Source organism: Ambystoma mexicanum, chromosome 11 (genome assembly GCF_040938575.1).
Source record: "Ambystoma mexicanum isolate Mex_15411 chromosome 11, UKY_AmexF1_1, whole genome shotgun sequence".
NCBI classification, from domain to species: Eukaryota; Metazoa; Chordata; class Amphibia; order Caudata; family Ambystomatidae; genus Ambystoma; species Ambystoma mexicanum.
In genome coordinates, this window is record NC_090934.1 from 1026793439 (window position 1) to 1026815049 (window position 21611).

General features: G+C 47.8%; 1 protein-coding gene across 5 annotated transcripts in view; it reads right to left on the reverse strand.

Moving 5' to 3' along the window:
* Positions 1-21611, reverse strand: part of DIS3L (DIS3 like exosome 3'-5' exoribonuclease) — a 1101103-nt gene that overhangs the window by 442220 nt on the left and 637272 nt on the right. For all 5 annotated transcript variants that reach the window (XM_069624265.1, XM_069624266.1, XM_069624267.1 and 2 more), the window contains one exon: positions 12456-12548. In XM_069624265.1, coding sequence (XP_069480366.1) covers positions 12456-12548 — 93 coding nt within the window. The remainder of the gene's footprint in view (positions 1-12455; positions 12549-21611) is intronic.

Below are 21611 nucleotides of genomic sequence, written 5' to 3' on the forward strand. Positions count from 1 at the left end.
GAGGGTAGACAGTCATTTAAAGGAATATGGGAGGAAAGGCTGGGAATGACTCTGGAGGAGCCGACATGGAGGGCGATCTTTAGGTCCTTCTTTGCAGCGCCACTGTACATCTCAACCATGGAGCATAGCTTCAAGGTACTTCATTCTTGGCACCAGCCCCTGGCTACCTTGTCCAGGATGTTCAGGGACATGTCCCTGTTGTGCCCTAGGATGTGTACGCAAAGCGGCACCTGGTTCCATGTCGTGGGAGTGCCCGGTCATTCGAGTGTACTGGCCCGAACTACTCAGCTGGATCAAAGACATTATGGGTATGTGCCCGTCCTTACTTCCGTTAGAGATCCTTCTGGGCACCCCTAGTCTGGACTCGAGTTGTATAATTTCCCGAAAGTTGTTGGGCCAATGTTGAGAGCAGGGAGACTCGCCTTTGCACAAAAATGGAAGAGCCCCTCTGCTCCCACTAAAGCCGAATGGCTCAGTAAATTGTGGGCCATCTTTACTTATGAGAAACTGGCTGCTATAACAAATTCACTGTCTTCCTTTGTGCAGGAATGGTCTGTTGTTCTGACTGACTTTAGAGCACTGATGGTACTCTTGTTTTGCTCTGTGTACCACCTCCCACCGCTTTTGATACCACTGGGTTACAGACTTCATGGTTGACCTCACTGTCAGTCAATTTGAAATGGTCTACTTAGTATTTTGTCATTCATCCCACTACTTCTTCAACCCGTTGTATGTTAGTATTTGGTAAGCTTTTGTGCAGGTGGGGAGGGGGGAGGAGGAATAAACATAGGCATTATTTTTTTTTCTTTTTATTAATGTTCTGATAAGTGTTCACAAGGGGTTACACCTGGCTGCATGTTTATTAAAATGTTCAATAACAAAGTAAAAAAAAAAAAAAAGCGACTGAACTGACCTTGAACCACTTCTCGGTAAGAGCAAGGATATCAAGGTCAAGGTCTTAAAGAAGGAGGCAGATGTTTGCATAGTGTTTGATAGCAGAACGAGCATTAAGCATGGCTAGATACAGGTGTTCACACTGCATTAAGCATGGCTAGATGCACAGGGGCATGGTACACCAGTCGGAGGCGGGGTGGGGGGGGGCAGAGAGAGGAAGAAGTAGTAGGAGAGCGGAGGAAGTTAATGAGGGACGGCAAGCGCCTGTCCAAGAGGAGGAGGTTGGGTTGAGGACCCTGAACTAAGATAGTGTGATAGCCAATTATACACCTGGATGATGTGAAGACCGCCAGGAAGCCTTCCCATTTAGTGCCACCATTAATAGGTGAGGATGCAAGAGGAACGAGAGCAGCGCTAAGGAGTCCATAGATCTGGGGAGGGGACAGAGAAGAGGATATCTGAAAAAGATCTGTCTGGAAGTTGCGCGGACATATGTGTCTGCAATAGGTAGGACAGGGTTAGTGGTCATAATGTTTTTTCAGCTTTTTTCTTCCAGACTTTGTGAGGGAGGGAGAATAGGTGATAGCATAGCAGTTAGAACAGATAGGGGAGATGGTGAGTGCTATAGTGGTGGAGGAAGAAAGAGAAGGGGCTGCACAGCACAATCTAAGCACAAACTCACCAGGCGGCCTAGTAGCCAAGGGAAGCAGGCAACAGATGCACTGGAGTAGCAATCTAAGCACACAAAAACATATGCATGACACCTAAAATCGATTTTTCCTGCAATGCACTCTAAAGGGGTGGTCAAGAAGCAATATTTGCGGACGGAGTGTGTCCCTACCTCAGCTCAGTGGGGTGCAAGTGTAAGAGTTGGAGGACTCTAACCCATAGTGCGGTGCTGTTGGCCTTTCGGAGGGTAAGGTGGTGGAGGTTGCCGGGCATGACTGGTATACGGAGGGATTTAAAGCTCTGGCTAAGGAACAAGTTACTTACCTGTAACTGTTGTTCTCCAGCATGGGTCTGGCATGGATTCACATGCTCATGAATATTCCTCGTCGTCAGGCTGGGAATCCTCGGTAAAAAAAAATCAGTATCGGTTTCGTTTCTGATCTGTCTTTCGTAGTAGTAACCAATCACTGATCTCTGCGTCATACTGACCACAGCCAATGACTGCCCTCTCCCTAAGCCCCGCCTCTGGCAGCCATCTTCAGATTTGGTAGCATGTGAAGTGGCAGTATGACCAAGTGAAGAGCTGCAGAGGGGTAGGCGGGAGGGTTCGCATGTGAATCCATGCCAGACCCATGCTGGAGAACAACAGTTACAGGTAAGTAACTTGTTCCTTCTCCAGCATGGGGTCTGGCATGGATTCACATGCTCATGAATAAAAGAATACATAGCAGTACACACATGCACAACCACGGGAGGTGGCAAAGGCTCAACATTAAGCATTATATCCAAAACTCAACATTAAGCAATTCTTACCTCCTCACCAGGCTCACCTTAGGCGAACAGGTTGCGCAGCACTGCTTGGCCGACCCTGGTCTCCTCCCTGAAATCCCGATCGACGCAGTAGAATTTCGTGAAGGTGTGCGTCGACCTCCACGTAGCAGCCCTGCAGATGTCCAGCAAGGGCACACCAGATAGGAACGCCGTGGTAGCTGGGATCGCTCTGGTGGAATGGGCTCTCGGACGGCCAGGGAGCGGTCGGTTTGCCAACCGATGACAGTACATGATACAGCCGGAGAGCCATCTGGAAATGGAGGCCTTCGATAGAGCCTTCCCCCGATTGACAGATCCAAAGTTCACAAAAAGTTGTGACGGCTTCCGAAAACACTTCGTGCGGTCCACGTAGAACTTCAGCGCTCTAGCCACATCCAGCGAGTGCAAAGTCCTTTCAGCCGGCGACGAAGGCGACGGGAAGAAAACAGACAACACCAAGGGTTCATTGAGGTGGAAGTCCGACGGCACCTTGGGCATGAAGGAGGGGTGCGTCCTGAGCACTACCCTTGTGTTGTGAAAAGTCAAGTACGGGGGCTTGCCGGAAAGGGCCTGGATCCCTCCCACCTGTCGTGCGGAAGTGATGGCCACAAGAAACGCTGTTTTCCACGACAAGAACTTCAACGGAGTGCAGAGGCTCGAACGGAGGTCCCATGAGCTTGGTCAGCACCACGTTGAGCCGGGGAGCCGGAGCCTTCACCGGCGGGAACGATCTGAATAGTCCCTTCATGAATTCTTTCACCAGACGATGACACCACAAAGACGTCCGCCCCGTGGTTCTGGTGTATCGGGAGATCGCAGCAAGATGAATCTTGATGGACACGTTCGCCAGTCCAGCCTTGGCCAGCGTCAGTAGGTACGGCAGTACCTGGGGAGCCGTAATCCGTAGAGGGTTAATCTTCTGTGCGTGGCACCAGACAGAGAACCTCTTCCATTTGTGTCCATAGCATTTAAGAGTTGAGGACGCCCTGGCCTTTGCAAGAACCTCTCTGCAGTCGGCCGGTATGTCATAGCCTCCAAACTCTAACGCTGCAGGAGCCAGGCCTGCAAGTTCAGAGACTTCGGGTCGTGATGGAGGATGGCGCCTCCTTCCCTGGGGAGAAGGTCCGCGTCCACCGGCAGCTTGATTGACGGGGACGCTGACAAGTCCAGAAGGTCCGGGAACCATATCTGCCTCGGCCACGCAGGTGCGACGAGGATCATCCTGCACCGTGACCTCTTGAGCTGGTTGATGAGCCGGATCAGCAACGGCAATGGAGGGAACGCGTATAGAAACAGGCCCTCCCAGGGGAACGAGAAAGCATCGCCCATGCTCCTCGGCTGGGGAAACCTGCTGGCGGACCTCCGGCACTTGGAGTTCGTCGCTGTCATGAACAGATCGATCTGGGGTGTGCGTACCGTCGGAAGAGGCGGTCCACTAGATCCTGTCGTAGTTCCCACTCGTGGCACGAGCGCAGCTCTCTGCTGAGCGAGTCGGCGATGGTGTTTTTTATTCCTGCCAGATGAAACGGCACCAAAAACGCCTCCTTGGACAGGGCTGGGGATCTGTTACCGCCCTGCTTCCTGATGTAGAACATGGTGGTGGTGTCGGTGAAGATCCTCACCACCTTGCCCTTGAGGGACGGAAGAAAGGACCTAAGGGCCCAAAACACTGCACGGAGCTCCAGGACGTTGATATGGAGGGACTTCTCCGTCGGAAGCCAAAGGCCTCTCGCGTGCAGATTTTCGGTGTGCGCTCCCCACCCTTCCAGGGAGGCATCCGTGGTCACTGTCTCCTGGTGGCCGGGGGTCTGGAAGTCCATGCCCGCCGTCAGGTGCGCGCGGGTGCCCCACCACCGGATCGCTCGTCGGAAACTCCCGTCGAGTGTGATCCTCTCCTCGAAGCTGCCAGTCATCTGGATCCAGCGCACATCCAGGAACTCCTGCAACGGGCGCATCCGGAGCCTGCATAGGCGGATAAGATAAATGCAAGAAGACATCATTCCGAGGAGGGTCTTGATGGACCTCACCCTGGCCGCGTCCGCAACCAGCATCCGCTGCACCTTGCCCAAGATGGCCCTCGTCCTTTCCTCCGACGGAGAGGCCAGAAGCGACACTGTCGAGCTCCGCTCCCAGAAATAGTGCATCTTGCGCGGGCACCAGGTGGGACTTGGCCTAGTTTATGGAGAATCCCAGGTCTGTGAGTAGTTGGACGGTCCTTGCCGTGTGCTCCACGGCGAGCTCCTTAGTCTTTGCTCGGATGAGCCAGTCGTCCAGGTAGGGGTAGACGTGGATCCCCTCTAGGCGCAGCCGCGCCGCCACCGGTGCGAGGCACTTGGTGAACACCCTGGGTGCCGACCTCAATCCGAAGGGAAGGGCTCTGAACTGGTAGTGACGCCCTTGGACCATGAACCTGAGAAACTTTTGGTGTCCCTTTAGGATGGGGATATGGAAGTAGGCATCCTCCAAATCCAACAACGACAGAAAATCGCCCTCTTCCAGTTGATCCATGACGTGTTGGAGGGTGACCATCCGGAACTTCTGTGCCTTTATGAATTTGTTCAGTCGTTGTAGGTCCAGGATGTGACGCCATCCTCCCGTCTTCTTCTTCACGAGGAAGTATCTTGAGTAAACTCCGGAGCCCCGAAGCCTCTTTGGGACGAGCTCGATGACGCCCTTCCTGAGCATCGCCCTTACCTCCAATAGAAGTTGAGGGACGTGATGTTTCTTCCTGGCCACAGGGGGGACACGCGGGCACCTCTTTAGAACTCGAGCGCGTGACCCTGAGCCAGGGCGTCCAGCACCCAACGGTCGGTGGAGATGGACTCCCACACGCTGACGAAGCTCGCCAGCCGGCCTCGCACCGGGGTGCTTCGGTGGGGGCCCGACACCACGGCCCGCTCAGTCCTGCTTCGACGAGGCTTTGCCGCCTTGTCCTCCTTGGCGACGACGGCGGGGTCCGCCCGACTTGCCTCGTCCCCTGTAGGCTTCCTGTGACGACGAACGGGCCGCTTGACGATAGGTGGAAAATCCGCCGCTGGAACCTTTGGAGGCACCATGTTTGCCTCCGCTGCTCCGAAAGGGCGGCTGTCGTTGCTGGAGAACACCAAGAGCCCGGGCCGTCTCTGTGTCCGCCTTGATGGCTTGTAGGGAATCGTCCACTGTTTTCCCAAACAGGTTGATCACGATGAACGGCATGTCCAAGACTCTGGTCTGCACGTCCTGACGTAAGTCAGTAGCCTTGAGCCATCCACGCCGCCTAAGGCACACGCCGTTGCCCAACTGGCGAAATCCAGTGTCAGCGATGTCCGTCGCTATAGTAATGGCGTGGTCCGACGCCACTTCTCCTTCCTGCAAGATCTCTAGGGCCTCCGCCCTCTTGTCGTCTGGTAGGAAGTCCAGAGGGGGGCGAGTTTGTACCACAACTCAAAGTCGTAGCGGGCTACGATAGCCAAGGCGTTGGCAGCCTTAAGCGTCGTTGCTGCCGATGAGATGACTCTGCGTCCCATCGTGTCCAATTTCTTTCCCTCGCCGTCCGACGGGGAGGTTAACGTAGAGGCCGCGCCCCCCCCCCCGCTTTCTTCCTGGCCGCCGCGGAGACGACCGAGTCTGGGGTCGGCTGTGCCCGAAGGCACAAGGGGGCCGCGTCCGGGACCCCGGTACTTCTTCTCGTACCGATCCCTTCTAGCCGCCGTTGTGGATGGGTTCTTGAGGAGGGAGAGACCCTCATGCCAGATATCCTCCAGTAGACGTACAGCGAGGACCGTCTTCCTCTTGGTCTCGCGCCGTTGATAAAGGAAACCTTCCTTCTTCTCTTCCGGGCAGAGCTGGAAAAGCTCGGATGCCCTGGCGATCATGGCGTGAAACGATCCAATCTCGTCGGGCGGGGAAGCCTGGGTGGGAGGTGACGATGGGAGATCCTCGTCGTAAACCTCGTCTGTACCCGTCGCGGCCGTGTCAGTCCCCGTATCATCCCCACGTGTCGTGGACGGGGAGGAGGGCTGAGCAGGGCGCGATGGTTGAAAAGGAGGTGGAGGATGAATCCTTCCTCTCTTAAGAGGAGGGCTCCCAGAAGGGCCTGGCTCCGGGTCCCCCGTCGGGAGCGGTTCCTCCGTTGGTGGTACCGGCAGTCTCGTCCTTATCTCCGAGCATAAGGACTGTATAACCAACAAAATGGCCGCCGAGTTGTCCTGACGGTTGAGGGGGTTCCGACGGGCGATCAGTAGCCCCGTCGGCACCCTCGACGTTCTCGTCGTCTCCCACGTCGGGGTCCCTCCCGACAGGATGGTCTTCTTCCACGCCAACGCCATGGCCTAAGACTTCGATCAGCTCCTCCTCAGAGGTTGAGGCCGAATCCACGACGACCTCCTGCCCCCCCTTTTTCTTCTCCATCGGAGGTTTCACAGGGGTCCTGTCGATGGGCATGAAAGAGGACTCCCTCCGCGGTGGCAGGGAGATTCTGGGCCCCGAGGTCGCCACCACTGGTGTAGCCTCCACAGGCTGAGCCAGGGCCGCCGCGACTGTCTCGATAGAGGCCTTGGCCGGATGGATCAAGGCTTTCACCACCTTAGGTGCGCTCACCGCCTTCTCCTTGGGGGGAGGGTCACCACCTCGCTCCCCCTCCGATGGGGCCTTCGAGCACGACCGGGGTCTCTCCAGGAGCTTCGCCGGGTGCTCGGCCTTCCTCTTACCCAAGCCAGAGCGTTGGTTCGTGATTGATGGCGCCGGGGAGGATGCGCCCTGCCTGGTGCCCGTAGAGCCCGACCGTTCGGTGCTCCCGGTGCCAGCGGACTCGCAGTGCTTGGCCTTCTGTTGGACCCCCGTCGCCGGGGCGCCCTCAAAGGTCTTAGAAGACCGCTCGGACTTCTTCTTCTTCTTCTCGCCTGACGGGCTCTTTCCTTCCAGCCAGTTGGTGAGACGCTGATGGCGGTCCTTCATGGTCCGCTCCGACATATTGCCGCAAAATGCAAAGTCCTTCTCCACGTGCGTCTTGTCTTCATGCAGGCAGTAAAGGCAAAGGGAGTATTCGTCCTCCTAAAAAACATTCTGAAGCTGGCATCCAGGGCAGACCCTGAACAGCTTTCCGGGCGTCGAGCTTCCCTTCTCCTGGGCCATGCTCGAGAAGGGCCTGAGAAACTTCTGGAGTCCTCCAAAAGTGTGGCTCGACGAAATCTTCACCCTTGAGGGGCGTAGAAGAATCAGACACGGGTCCCCGTTGATCGGATAAAGAAACGGTGGAGCTTGAGGCTCTTTTGACCGAAAAAGAGAAAATTTTCCTAAGAAAAAGCGCAAAAAAAAGCACTAACGCTCAAGAGCAATAGCACGAGGATCCCAACACTTGAACGTGCGGTAAAAATCTGAAGATGGCTGCCAGAGGCGGGGCTTAGGGAGAGGGCAGTCATTGGCTGTGGTCAGTATGACGCAGAGATCAGTGATTGGTTACTACTACGAAAGACAGATCAGAAACGAAACCGATACTGATTTTTTTTTACCGAGGATTCCCAGCCTGACGACGGGGAATATTCATGAGCATGTGAATCCATGCCAGACCCCATGCTGGAGAATAAATTGTTCCTCAATATAGTGAAACTCCTTAACCATAACCCTGAAAAGGGGAGGGTGCCTGCTCCTTTTAGACAGACGTTTATATCGGTAATCCCACAGGAGGGGAGGGACCCGCAGAGTTGAAAATCATACCGACCCATATAAATGTGGATGGTAAAATATTTACGAGAATACTTGCCTCCCGAATGGAGCATGTGATGCCCCGCTTGGTGCACTCAGACCAGGTGGGATTTCTCATGGGTAGACAGGGTGCAGTCACACTCCGGAAGACACTACACCTCATGGATGTAGCGAGGGGCCAGGGGGCAACCACACACTGTTAGCCTTACATGCCGAAAAGGCTTTCGATAGGGTAGACTGGGGCTTTCTTTATGGGGCATGCGAAGTACGGATTTGTGAATAGGATTCTAAACTGGCTCAAAGCACTATACTCTAATCCCCTGGCGCGGGTGGCGGTAAAAGGAGTCACAGAGGGGGACGAGGCAAGGTTGCCCACTCTCACCCGTTATTCGCTTTGTCTATGGAGCCTTTGGGTTAACTAAGGGAGGCCCCTCAAGTTGAGGTAATTTGGCTCAGAGACTTCAAATTAGGTATATATGCAGATGATTTCCTATTACATCTACGCACCCCACATAGTTCGGTCCCAGCAGCGATGGCACTAATTGAGGAATATGGGTCTTCCTCCGGGTTTAGGGTGAACCGGCAGAAATCTGTCCTGTTGCCATTTGCGGCGGAGGGTCAAAGGGATGTCATGGCTCTTCGGATGTTGGGGATGGAGGCCCAGCTAGAGAGTATTAGTTACCTGAGGTGAATATCACTAGATCCCTAGGGCACTTAAGTGGTGCTAATTACCGTGCCCTACTACAAAGGTTACATGGATTCATGGCAGTGTGGGGCAAGAGTACTTTTTTCATTATTGGGTCGCTTGAACGCTCTCAAAATGAATCTCTGTACAAGGGTCTTGTATATGTTCCAGATGTTACCAGTAAGAGTACCAGAGGTGCTCCTGAGAGAAGCTAAGGGGTGGATGCTTTGGTTCCTATGGCAGAGGCCAAGGATCACTTATGACACCCTGGTGTTACCTAAAGATATTGGGCGGGTGGGTCTTCCAGACCTGATGCTGTATTATAAACCCACCCAACTGAGGGCGCTGGTGCCACATCTATGCAAAGGCACTGACAAAGGGTGGGTTTTTCTTGAAGACAGGACATCTACACCGGGCAACGTAGGAGAATGGCTTTGGGTCCGGGAAGGGAGGGTCCCCAGACGGATCACATAAATCAGATACTGGAAATCTTCTGGGATGTGTGGGGAAGAGGTCCAAGGATGGAGGCGGTCATCACGTGGCCATCTATGGGCTTGGATGATCACGGACGACATTCCAGAGCCAGAGAAATACCAGGTTTGGTTTGAAGCGCGGCTGGCCAGAGTGGGACAGCTGTGGGTGGGTGGGTGCTTCATTACGATCCAAGAACTGTAGGCAGCTTTAAATGTTGGGAAGTTGTCGTTTTCCGATATTTGATGCTGAAAGGGGCGAAATGGAGTGAATCGGTACAAAGAACCCCACAACCGAAAAGATTTTGGAAAGGGCGATGAAGCAACTCATTTCACAGCTCTATAAGGCATTGGTGGCAGCAGGGGTGGTTAGTGTGGTAGGGTTCTGCTTAAAGTGGGAAAGGAACCTACGCATGGAGCTGGATGAACGCATATGGGTTAAAATATGCATAAGAGCGTTTAAGACCTCTATAGCTTATCAATATAAGATGCATGGAGTAAAACTGCTACACCGATGGCAATATGACCCGATGCAGCGCTCTAAAATGTCCACATCAGTGAGCCCATTCTGTTGGCACGGTTGTAGGGAAAGAGACAATTACTGGCACATGTGGTGGGGATGTCAGAAGGTATGGATATTTTGAGCAGAGATCAATCATGTGATGTATCAAAGAAGTGGAGGGGTTGAACACAGCCTTGACCCGATGTTGATAATATTTGGCCTAGAAAGGCAGGATTGAGGATTGAGGGCTCTGCCCCATATGGCCCAATTTCTGTTTGCGGCCAGGGCATGCCTGGCGAGGTACTGGAAAAGGGAGAAACTGACAGATTTGGGTGAATGGGTGGCCAAGGCTTATGGAGAAAATAGCTGCCGTCCCTCCATGAGGCAAGTTCAGGGTTGGAGAGAGAGTGGTCATGATTTTGGACAAAATTCCAAAGAGGAGCATAATGGGAGGCCGGCCTGGGGGTACGTGGCATAGCCCCAATAGTTGCTATTAAATCCATGTATGATGTAACTTGTAGATGATGTACAGTTGATTTGGCCTCTATGTTGTGGAGTCTAATGTGGCAGCAGTGTTACAGTGGATGTTCAGTACCCTTTGCTGCATTTACGGTTGAGGGAGGAGGGGGGGGGGGGAGAGGGAGGCGTTTGCGGAGGTCTACAAAGGTTTGTGTTACCAGTGATATCCAATGGTTGTTGTTATGGTGTCTTTGTACCTTTCTGTGTGATTCAATTATTTTGAAAAAGGCCGAACTTAGGACTGGCGGCAACAGTTTTGCCAAAAGTTAATATGGGGAATTACGCAATACCACAGGTTAGAGAACTCACAGTGGAGAGATAGGGTATGTGAAAAATATCATGTTGCTCGTTGGGGTTAGAAAAATTTTGTTTTATGTTCACATAGCTTAGCGTGTTGAACTACAGCATATGAGCGCAGTAAAGTCAGTTCAGGAATAAATGGCACCATGCAAGATCAAACAATTGCCTTTTACCTTTGCAGAACGAAAACCTAATATATAATGAAAATAGAAGCAGAACTATGAGAACACTACACAGAATGAAATGCTCAAATTTTACTGTCTACAATTTACAAGGGAGCAAACTGAGTGATGTTAAAAATTGTGTTTCTCCTGCTGAAGGTCTCCTCTATGAAATAAAGGGGCATGATTGTTGATGCATAACACAGAGTGTTCACAGAAGGCGTTAAAAAAAACCACTACATTTATTGTTCTCATTGGTTTAGCAGAATGCTGAGTGAGAGATACGATTTTATTCTGCTCCCTCGCCATTCCAGTTGATGGAGAAAGTAAGATCTAACCACAACTGTTTTGGGTATCATTATTAGGAAGGCTACTAGAGTTGGACCGATTTAGAGAAATGTTTACGCTTGAAACATTTGTACTTGTGCAGATGTATTAATTGAATAACACTGTTCACATACTAACCTCTTGAGCACTTTTTTGAGAAAATCTAATGGAATTTTTATGGCTTAATCTGTGGTGGATGAAAATAATTTTAAATTGGATTACAACAAATTTTGTATTGATTAAACAGTATGCAAACTGTTACAGTCTAGACCACACGTTTATGCAAGTGTTGCAGTAAATGAAGGCTAATGCGTGTCACAGATGTGTATTGCGATATATGAAATACCATAGGTAAGAGAACGCACAAACTGCCCACATATCCAGGACAGCCTTTTAAAAGGCCACCTTGTGGTTATCCTGAATAAAGGGCACCCTCAACTATAAAATTGAAGGGTGCAGACAACTACACCGGTGCCCCAATAGCTAAAAGGCACATTGGGCCACCAATGGGGTAAAATGGTTTGCACCCTGGGTGAAGCCAAAACCAAAGTATAGCCACCACCAGCCTACACCCTAAAACCTATGTAGGTCTATAGAATCACTGTAGATAAATATTGGGTGCCTTATAGGCACCGCTGGGCCTGGGCACTTTGGGGGCAACCCAATGTCATATACCTTTAGTGAGGAAAAAAAGGATTATAATGGCAGGGGTATTTTAGGAGAAGTCCATCTGGCCATCAAAAAGGTGTAAATGATAGGAACATATAAAAGGGGAAAAAGTAAAAATTTGAAGAGCCCCAAGAAGTGGCTCTAGAATCCCCAAAAATAGGAATTGTATCTTAACATTGATCAATGTGCTTAAAATTGGTCTCACAAGTTGCGCCTGCAAACGGCGTCACTTGATTTGTCAATATACAGCATGTTTATTAGTGTTCCATCTACAAACACTACTACACAAGTCACCAATGACACTACTCATTTGAATATATGTGATGGTGTGAAAGGATTTTGTGCTTTGTAATAAAACTATTCTTGACAAAAAAAAACGTTTCCTTATCAAATCCTTCTCAAGTAACAAGGAAAAGATGGGTCACCAAAACTATTCACATTTCCAAATAAACTACACAATGAAAGTAGTGGACTTAGTTCACAAGGTAATATATCGCTTTAAAATGTTACACAACTATTCTGGGGGCACCAGCGACATGTTTGACAGCCTTCAATCCCCTTCAGGAACCCCACACCGCTTCCTAATCGTTTAGCCACACCCACTTTGTATATGGAGAAACTGAGCAAAAAAATAACCTTTTTCTTGGGGCAATGCCTCATGTGCAGCGGTCATGTAATAAAGAAAATGTATGAAACCAATTACAAAAAGATACAAAACACCTTTCAACACTCTTTGCCCAGCAACCCAACCTTCGAATGAAGAGTACCTGTCCACGCCTCCAAGGAGAGAGCACAAGTCCGCGCTCAGGACAGGCGGAAGCATGTCATACCGGCGGTCTGGCAGGTAGTATGTTGTCGCCCTGTGAATAAAGCACAAAATGTTCAGAACTGATTTTAAAATAATGTCACGCACTAAACAAGTATTCAATACTTGTAACTTCAGTTATCCACCTAAAGCCCAACCAAATCGGTGCAGGTAAGACTAGATAAACTCAGGAGAGAACTTACTTTCTTCTTTCACAAGGTCTTCTCCAGTCTGCCCCTCTACAATCAGTTTCGATGTAGGATACATCTACATGGAAGCATGGAGAACCTGAAGGCGTGATGTTCCCATTTATAAAACTCCTGTTAACCATCCAAAAAATCTTAGGACGTCTGTCTTTATACTTTGTACAACCTTTTAACTATTACATGATAATATGACCTCTTAGTGCAGTCCACATTTGGTTTTTACAACACCAGCAATCTCACATATTCATAGCACAGTAAAGTGAGATGTGGGGTATGGCAAGGGTAAAGACTGACCACATGAAGGATCTCTTTGTACTGCAATAAGCAGCAAATGGGCTTACTAAATGGGTATATGGTCACTTACATGTGCTGTGGTTTTTGGGAAATGCTATGACAAAAGAGCGATGCATACCTCACTTCATTGCACTACATTTAGCATATTTACTTTATAAGTCGTTCTGAGTGCACCAACGATTTAACATCCCGTTTAGACCCTCAAACCTTAGAGGGATACCACCTCAGTTTACTGTAATAGACATGAATTCAGCTACTGATTTCCACATTTCTTTAGGTCTTCATTGGCTCAAAAGTGCAGAGAAGCTGTCATACGTCCACTGGTTTTACCAGTGTCATCCACCAATATGTCCAGTGCTCCAGCTACTTAATAACTAGTGTGAGAAACGGAGGTGTCTCCCTTTCTTTTTCCCAGGGATCTGCCATCCATGTGGCCAGGACACAGCCATCACTATTGGATCCAGTTTCTGAGGATGGCCAGTGTGGGAGGATCACCTGGATGGGGGGTCCTCTAGTAGTGGAAGTTGGACACTGACGGGTGAGATGCAGTATTTCCCTTCCTATAACGTAGAATACTCAGAAAGTTTACCCCCCCACTTTCCCGAAACAAACACTTTCTCACAACACGAACGACAACGGACTAACAGAGCCATTTACCGGACATGTCCCAACACAAGGGTCAGGCTAAATAAGGCAATTGATCAGAACCACACACACCCAACAGCCCTTTCCCTTCCCCACAGGGATGAAAGGTGGAGCACAAGAGCAAACTACGAGTAAGGCACACCGCAAAGCAACACAGTTATCCCAGGACAGCATTTCAAGAGGAGAAGAAAGGTGGCGAGAACCGAAGGGGCAACATGGAGAGACACAACCTTGCCCTTTCCGACCCAGACCTGTGAAGCCTCTGTGAAAGGAATCATAAGACTGCGAACAATAGTCAACCTGTGTTGCAGCAGATGTCAACGATAAACTTTAAAGTATTTCAACATCTTCAAGTAGGCAAGGCACTCTTCCTCTGAATATCTCTTCAAAAGGGGTAGCATCTTTGCCTCTCATCTGCCACAATAACAATTTAGGTTTGCCTTTAAGACTCACTTCTCTCTGTCTGCCATAGTCTTTGGGACTACACGTTATGTTGACTTAAAAATGGTCTTTACAACCAACCAGTTTCCCTTCCCCAACTTTCTCAGCCCAAATAATTACCCAGAAGCCTTGGTGCCACTCTTTGCTTCAGGTAATACTTGCACATATTATCTTAGGCAAGTTGAACTGTTATTAACTTCACAGTAAGATTGCTTTTCAACTCTGAGAAAGGCTGGTTTCACTTTTAATATGGGGAGGCTCTTGGCTTGGGCAATGCATGTTTTCTTCAATAGTAGACACACCAACTTCTTATATATGCAAAGGTATACCAAGTTAAAGTAAAGAATAGAGTTCAGTCTTAAGGATTCACAACAAGGCACATGTGACCACTTCTTAAGGTAGTTTTCAAAGGTTAAAGACTTGTATTGAATTGTATTCCTGTGTAAAAGTAAAGGATGAGTTCTGTCTTCCTTTAGGAATCACAATTAGGCACATAAACCACTCTTTGATGTAGTTTTTACGAGATAAAGACTTAAACAATTGTTTTATCAGTGTTAGGTATTCAGTAATCATCTTCACAACATTCACTCTTCTCAATTAACGGCATGCGACCACTCCATCAGGTAGATGCAGTCTGCTAAGGGTTTAACAATGGGTTTAAGCAGCATATATTCACCATATGAGAAAAAGGACTTTCCTGACATAGGCGAGTGCTACTTTTCCATTGTTCAAATATTAGAACTGCAAATAACTACTTCAGCTCACTTTAAATCACACAGGAGTGAACAGGGAACTGGATAATGATAATTGTTTTTTTTTTTACTGTTGCCGGCAATGCTTGCGCAATGTATTAGAATGGCAGGCTTCACTCACCAGCTTCTTTAACACTTGCTCTACGGATCACACCTCTTCCACAACTTCTGCCACAAATTCTACTGCTTCTAGCTTCTTAGGGACCCACACCCTTCCTCTCTTAAGGCGTCTTCAGACCGGCCACACGTACATGGAGCTCCTCTTGCTCCCGAGACCCACAGCTTGACAACTGCTCCTAGCCTGTCTCCAACACATTCACTGCACGGCAACCAGAGCATCAGGCTCACATGGGGAAGACTGCTCTCCTGTATGCTTTCTGCTGGACAGCCGTTGCACTTCAGAGTTAGGGGGAACAGGACCCTCTGAGAACAAGCAGGTGAAATCTGCTGTCTCCACGTTACGGAGTCCCTCTAGTTCTGCCACTTCTGCCTTTTATTCCTCCCATATTTTCTCCGGTGTGGGCTGTTAGGATTAATTGCATGACTAATGCAACTGCATGCCTCTTCAGCCCTCTTTCTAGTACTCCTGAGATTGGGGGATGTGTAGTCGCCTTCAACAAAGTGGTTTCTTTTAACTTTTGCAGTTTGGCAAACAGCGATCAAAAGTGTGGGATTACAAGGAAAGTTAACCAGTCTTCCTGGTCTGCCCCCTCACCCCACGCGATCCTCCCACAGTACACCACCCCCAATTTCGGGATCAGGAAGCATCTGCCTTTGCCTGGCCACATGAGAAGGGTTCCAGACCAGGTTTCTGGGAGGAATCATCACTGATTCATCACAACGGTCACATCAGGAATACAACTAGTAGCTACTGAATTGGCGTACCTGTCCCATGGGACTCCTGCTCCCTTAAGAGTCTTGGGAGCCATTGGACCTCTGATTAAGCAGCATATTCCCCTGGACCTGCATTGACTTTGGAAACTCTTGCACAACCCTCCAATACCAAACTTGATATTTCTTCACCAAAGTGACCACATTCAGGTTCCTTGGTGTTATTGCACTCTTTTCCTTGGGTCTACCCTTAAATACCCTGCACCTATTTAGCAGCACCTGAACCTGCTTGATGGCTCCTTTTCTCAATAACTGGAGGCTTGGCGGCAGGTTGTGTCCCATGAACTACCATTGCAACGTTAGGGAAGCATTGGCTACAAGCTATGAACAATTGCAATTTGTTCAGACTGTCTGCAGATTGACAGTTCCCATCCCTCCCACCCCCCAATAACCTTGAGTTTTACATGTATCCTATTGGTTGACAATGAACTTTGAGAAGTTCCAATATCCTGTTCCGAAGACGATGCAAAATTAGTCATGAAGTATTTTTATGAACTGATGGGACTGCTTGGAAAAGGACTCCTCCCTAAAAAGACAGTCCTATAAAGTTACTTTCCTGCAACATTTCTTATGACCATTTTAGGCAAACCTATATCAAGAGCATATTTTTCTTAACTGTACTTTGTGGCCATTCCCTTATTGTGCACAGTTATATGCTACCCTGTACCTTGTTTTTCACTGCTCCATTCTTGAGAGTTGTTTGTAGACTTTTAAGATGGCAACCTTATTCAACCAGCTAATGTTTACCACAAAACACTAACTAAACTCTTACTTCGGGTGAGCACTAAGGCTTCGATGGAGGAGATCAGGCGTTTGGTGGAAAGTACAGTCTATAAACCAAAGATTCTTGAGAAATAGATTGTTCACACAAGTATAAAAATAAACTTCTTTATCAACAAAGATACATTTTAGGACTTCGACTGGATGAAAATAAAATATATAGAAATATTCAACCCACGTTAGGTGTTCTCCAAAATGAGGGAACATCAGATTTCGCACTTACACAGTTTAAAGCAAAGTATAGTTAAAATTTAACCTAAAGTGGAAGGGGATTGGGGATGTTCCACAAATTATCATAAGCCTTACAATTTATAGGCAGTACCATTCCACAGCAGCTAAACCTAATGAGTACAATCCCCAAACTAAGAACAAGTGTTCCACAATGTTCAACATGGGTAACTGGGTTTTAGCTACTTTATCGAGTTAAAAAAGTAATTCAGAGTTCACCCATAGGAAATAAATAGGAAGAATGCAGGAGTTAGTACTTTAGTTCGTTATTCAGTTTGTATCATTTTAAAAGCAGGTTTCCTGCAAAGGAAGAGGTGCATCCACATATCCCTAGTCATCCAGGGTTCCACCACCAAAAGCAAGGGTAGTTGATCGAAAGTAATTTTAAAACCAAGGTTATCCATGCTGACCACAGGGAATTTTAGAACGGGTATGCAAACCTGCCCGCCCCTTGTACCCTGATCAGATTGGACAACTACCACAGGTAACTCAGGGCCATTCCTAAAGGTGTGTGGTCCAGTTCCTTAGCTGCTTTCACAGTGCCCTTTATCATGCTGTACAACACGACAAAGAGCACAGCATTCAACCGACTCACATGGATAGCCCCTTCAACTATTCAAGTGGCAGTCGGTCCTTTTCGGGAGCATCAGATATTGTTTTAAAAAATTCAAAAATGGATGCATCATAAAAAAAAACAAAATAAAAAATAAAAAAAGAGGCAGGGATTTGATCTCTGTTCCAGAGGTTGAAGGGGCTAAACCTTCACCACTGGACCACACAAGTCCCTTTGAGAGAGCAAGGTAAACATACCTGGTTAAATAAACAGGGTGTGTTTGCCTCGTTCACAGAACATGCAGTCTTATAAATGCCATCCTAATACAGTAAACAAACGCTTTTCAGATTTTGCTAAACAGTGTTGCATTAGTATTGGCATTCGTAGGACTGCCTGCCCTGTGAACTTACGTTTTAATTCTCTGCTCTTCGGCAGTGACAAGTTCAAGCTCCCAGTAGGGGGCTGTACTTGATTACGGCCAAGAGAAAGAAAGAGAGGATAGTATTTCTGCACACAAAATGGATGTCTCCAAGTACTTTAAAAGTAGGACTAGGAGACATTTGCAGTTTTTCATAGGAACGTTTAAAAACATGTTAATATATACTTTTTATTATGGCCAATATTTGTAAATGATGAACATTTTTAAGAGAACTTCCTCTTTAAGGCTGTGTTCAGGGCCTTTGTATACCTTCCCAATTCGGATACTAATAGGGATGAGGAAGTGAAGAGGGGGGTTCCTAGGTACAGTACACACTTTTCCTTAGACACCAAATAGGAGAAGTTTAACACAAAATAAATGTATTTAAAAAATATAATCTTTATAGAAATAAAATGTGAAGACAAAAAATATACACTGCAGGTAAATAAACCTTTGTAAAACAGAGATGCCACAATGGAACAAGCAATTACCAATTCTGAATTGTTTCTTTTTTTGTTGAGTCAAAGTTCTTCCTGAACTAGAAACCGCAATAACTGTTAGGTAAAATGCTTATTGGTTCAGACAGGCAAATCCACAGGAGATAGGGAGGGACCAGTATTGCAAATAGGGGTAGTCTTTGGTGGGGGAGTTACCTCAGAGCAAATGTGCCTGCAAGGAGCAGTTCCTGAAGTTCGGTGGAGGGAGACCATCAAGTGTTCGTGGAGATGAAGAAGCAGCCCAGATATGAGGAAAACAATTGAGAAAATGCATGCTAGCAGTGCTAGAGGGTTAGAAGACCAATGCACTGGGACATGATAAGCAGTTGTACAGGATGTGGAGTGCAGGCACTTTCTAGAGGCTGTCATTTCACAGGTTGTTCATCGACCACTGTAGCTTCCGGTGATGGCACACAGGTGTAGGTGGGAATCCCCCGCTCCCTCCCCTCCCCTCCCATGCCCTCTTTGGAAGGATTACTTTTCCCGATTTGGCAGTTTCTAGGTCAGCGATAGGAGCCAGGGAAGCAGAAAGAAGAGAATGCAGAGGCCGGTGCTTACCAGTGAGGTGGTTCCAACATCGTCCGGGTCAGCTTGGCGAGACCCCAACAAAGAGTGGCTATTGAAGAGAAGGTGAACGCTGCACAGCGGAGAGGCACCATTCACAGATCAGGGATGCAATTCTCAGCAGAGCGTTTGAAGAAATGCAGACAGCATTGTCTCTGGAGCTTCCCAGTATGCTTCACTGGGTTCTGTATTGATTCGCAGTTGAGTTTGGCTCAGATATTGTTCAGGATCCTGGTAGCAGTGGGGTACTCACTTATGAATTCAGTAATGAAGGCAGTCAGAAGCATCAGAGAGATGTGACCCTTGGGTAAGAGTTGTGATCCAATTGGCCATACGAGATTACTGGAAAGGAGCGCAGCTGTGGCTTCCTTCAGGTTGTCATTGGAAAGGCAGAGCATCGCCGTAGAAATCTTCCACATGTAAAAACGTGCTGGTACAGAGCTTTGGTCCTTCCTTGAGCAGCAGGCCTTCAAGTGCAGATTCAGAGATCTAGCTGTAGACAAGTTGAATGGGCAAGGTGTCTGCTTTTATGCCCCTTAGGGACATGAGAGTGAACACTGAACTCAATCACACAAAGCATAATTAAAACAGAGGGGTGGGCACATTCTTCCGAACACAAAGGAATCAATTCACACTGTCCCAGACAGGCATCTGCCCATTCCAGTCAGAATTGGTTTCAAGCTAAATGCAACTAAATGAGACTTGTTAGTGCACACCTTCAACTGATGAACACATTTAACCAATTCATAAAGGTTTAGGTGCGAGGGAGGGATAATTACATTGATACGAGGTCATGTTACACTAAGTGAAAGAAAAGAGTCAAATTTATGAACTCTCCCATCCCCCGCACACTAGATGGCGGAGAACTCAGCTGAAATGTAGATACAGACTAATCATTGAAATTCAAAAAGCAGACAGTGTAAATGAGCCAATATGGTTTAATTCAGTTAGTAGAGAAGGCTTCAAATGGATGATACATGTAGAGGTCAAACAATTGCAATCGTGTTCAACATGTTTCGGGGGACATACCCTTCTTAAAGAGCAAATCATACTGTAAATCAGGATCCAAACACCATTATAAAATTAGAAACAACTCATTGCAAAAAGTACATAATACCCTTAGATGCTAACATAATGTAACATGGAGCTCACATAACCACATGGTATACAACCAGTCTATTCATGAACCGTAAACCTGTGACGCTCAGGTGGTTCCAAATTGGGACCTTCTAGCATAATAATCTATTTACCTTCATACCACGTGGGAATTCGCGCACAGGCAAAAAATGCAAAGGCTGACAAGGGAAAATACGCCCAAAAGCCTACCTGGCCATTGTCTATTGAGGTGCATGGAGTTGATTCCCCCTCACAAATAGAAGCTCTGTGGCGGTACGGGTGGCACACTTGTTAAAAAAAGTGTGCATAAACATCATCATAAAATGTACTGGAAAAGTGGAAGAAAGTCCATCCACTTACCTTGCCTCCTAGTGTGAGTTTAGAAGGGGCAATTAATCAGATGCCAACAGCATGTGTGGTGAAAGAGCTTACAAACCGTCCCAGTTTTATACCCTGGAGAGCCGGCAAGTGAAGAGTGTCTCGCTCACACCTAAAGGAAATAAAGGTGCATCAAAAATATAAGGATGCTCGCCATTATTGGCGTCATGGTGTGGCTGCATGCAGGAAACTCTGGCATCCTAACCCAGTGTAAAAAATGAACTAAAGCGCGGCATAGAATTACCTGTTGTGTAAGACACTCAACGCTATATTGAACAGCGGTCTCCGAAACGAAGTGGATGGCAGTGTCTTATCTGGCATTCTCCAATGTAAATGTATTATTCTACCTCCGGCAAGCTGACTATCACGTGAGCGACGTGTTGACGTCACAACAGCGTGATGCAACGCAACACAGAAGGATAGTCTGTGCCATGCAGGCCCCCTGTCACCATATTGGAATGGTACAGGTTCATCCACTCTAAGAACATTCTATTCCATGCAAGCGTGGACACCGGAATCTTACTTATTGGGCCTTTTTCCAAGAGGCTACAAACAGAGGACACATACAGCGAAAATGAAAGACCTAATGTGCATCTTGGCAAAGCGCTGCATAGCAAATGCAGAGAATTCTAATTCGGGGCCGAACAGAGGCATGGTGGGCCGACTTGAAGAAATGGACCCTGGCGGAGAGGGGAGAAGGTGAGAGCGGTAATAATATACTTGCATGGAACTCACTACTACAAGAACTGTTTGAACGGAGGGAAGCGAATAGCACAGGCGACCCCAGTGGGTCAGAGGAACATTGAAGGGAATGTAGATATGTGGAAAGAGCGCCCCACCGCAATGGGAGAGAGAACCTCGAGAGGGGGCCCAGACAAGTTGAAAGAGGACCCTGAGAGGAGGCATCCAGGCTAGGATGGCCACGGGAGCACGTCAGGACAGTTGACGAAGATGGGTGGAATCCAATCAGCAGTGCCAGTTTGTGTGTTTGTTGTTGTTGGTTATTTGTAAAACAAAGAAATGTAAAAAAAGAAAAAGAAAAAAGAAAAGAAGAACATCCTATTTCCTAAATACTATGTCAGCCACAAGGGGTATTTGATCCTGAAAAAATGCACTGCTCCAAGCACGTCACGGTTTGTTGGTTCAGTCTGTAGTCAACAAAGAAATTATGAACATGTTGATCATCCAATTTTACATAGTATTTTTACACAGATGTTATTCATCGAAGATGACATCAGACCCCACACTGAATGGGTATGTAGTGGTATGAGGGAAGTTTAGTACAGAGTATCCAAAAAACACTCACATTCTCATTATAACAAAAAATCAAAGTCTATAATAATAATAATAATAAT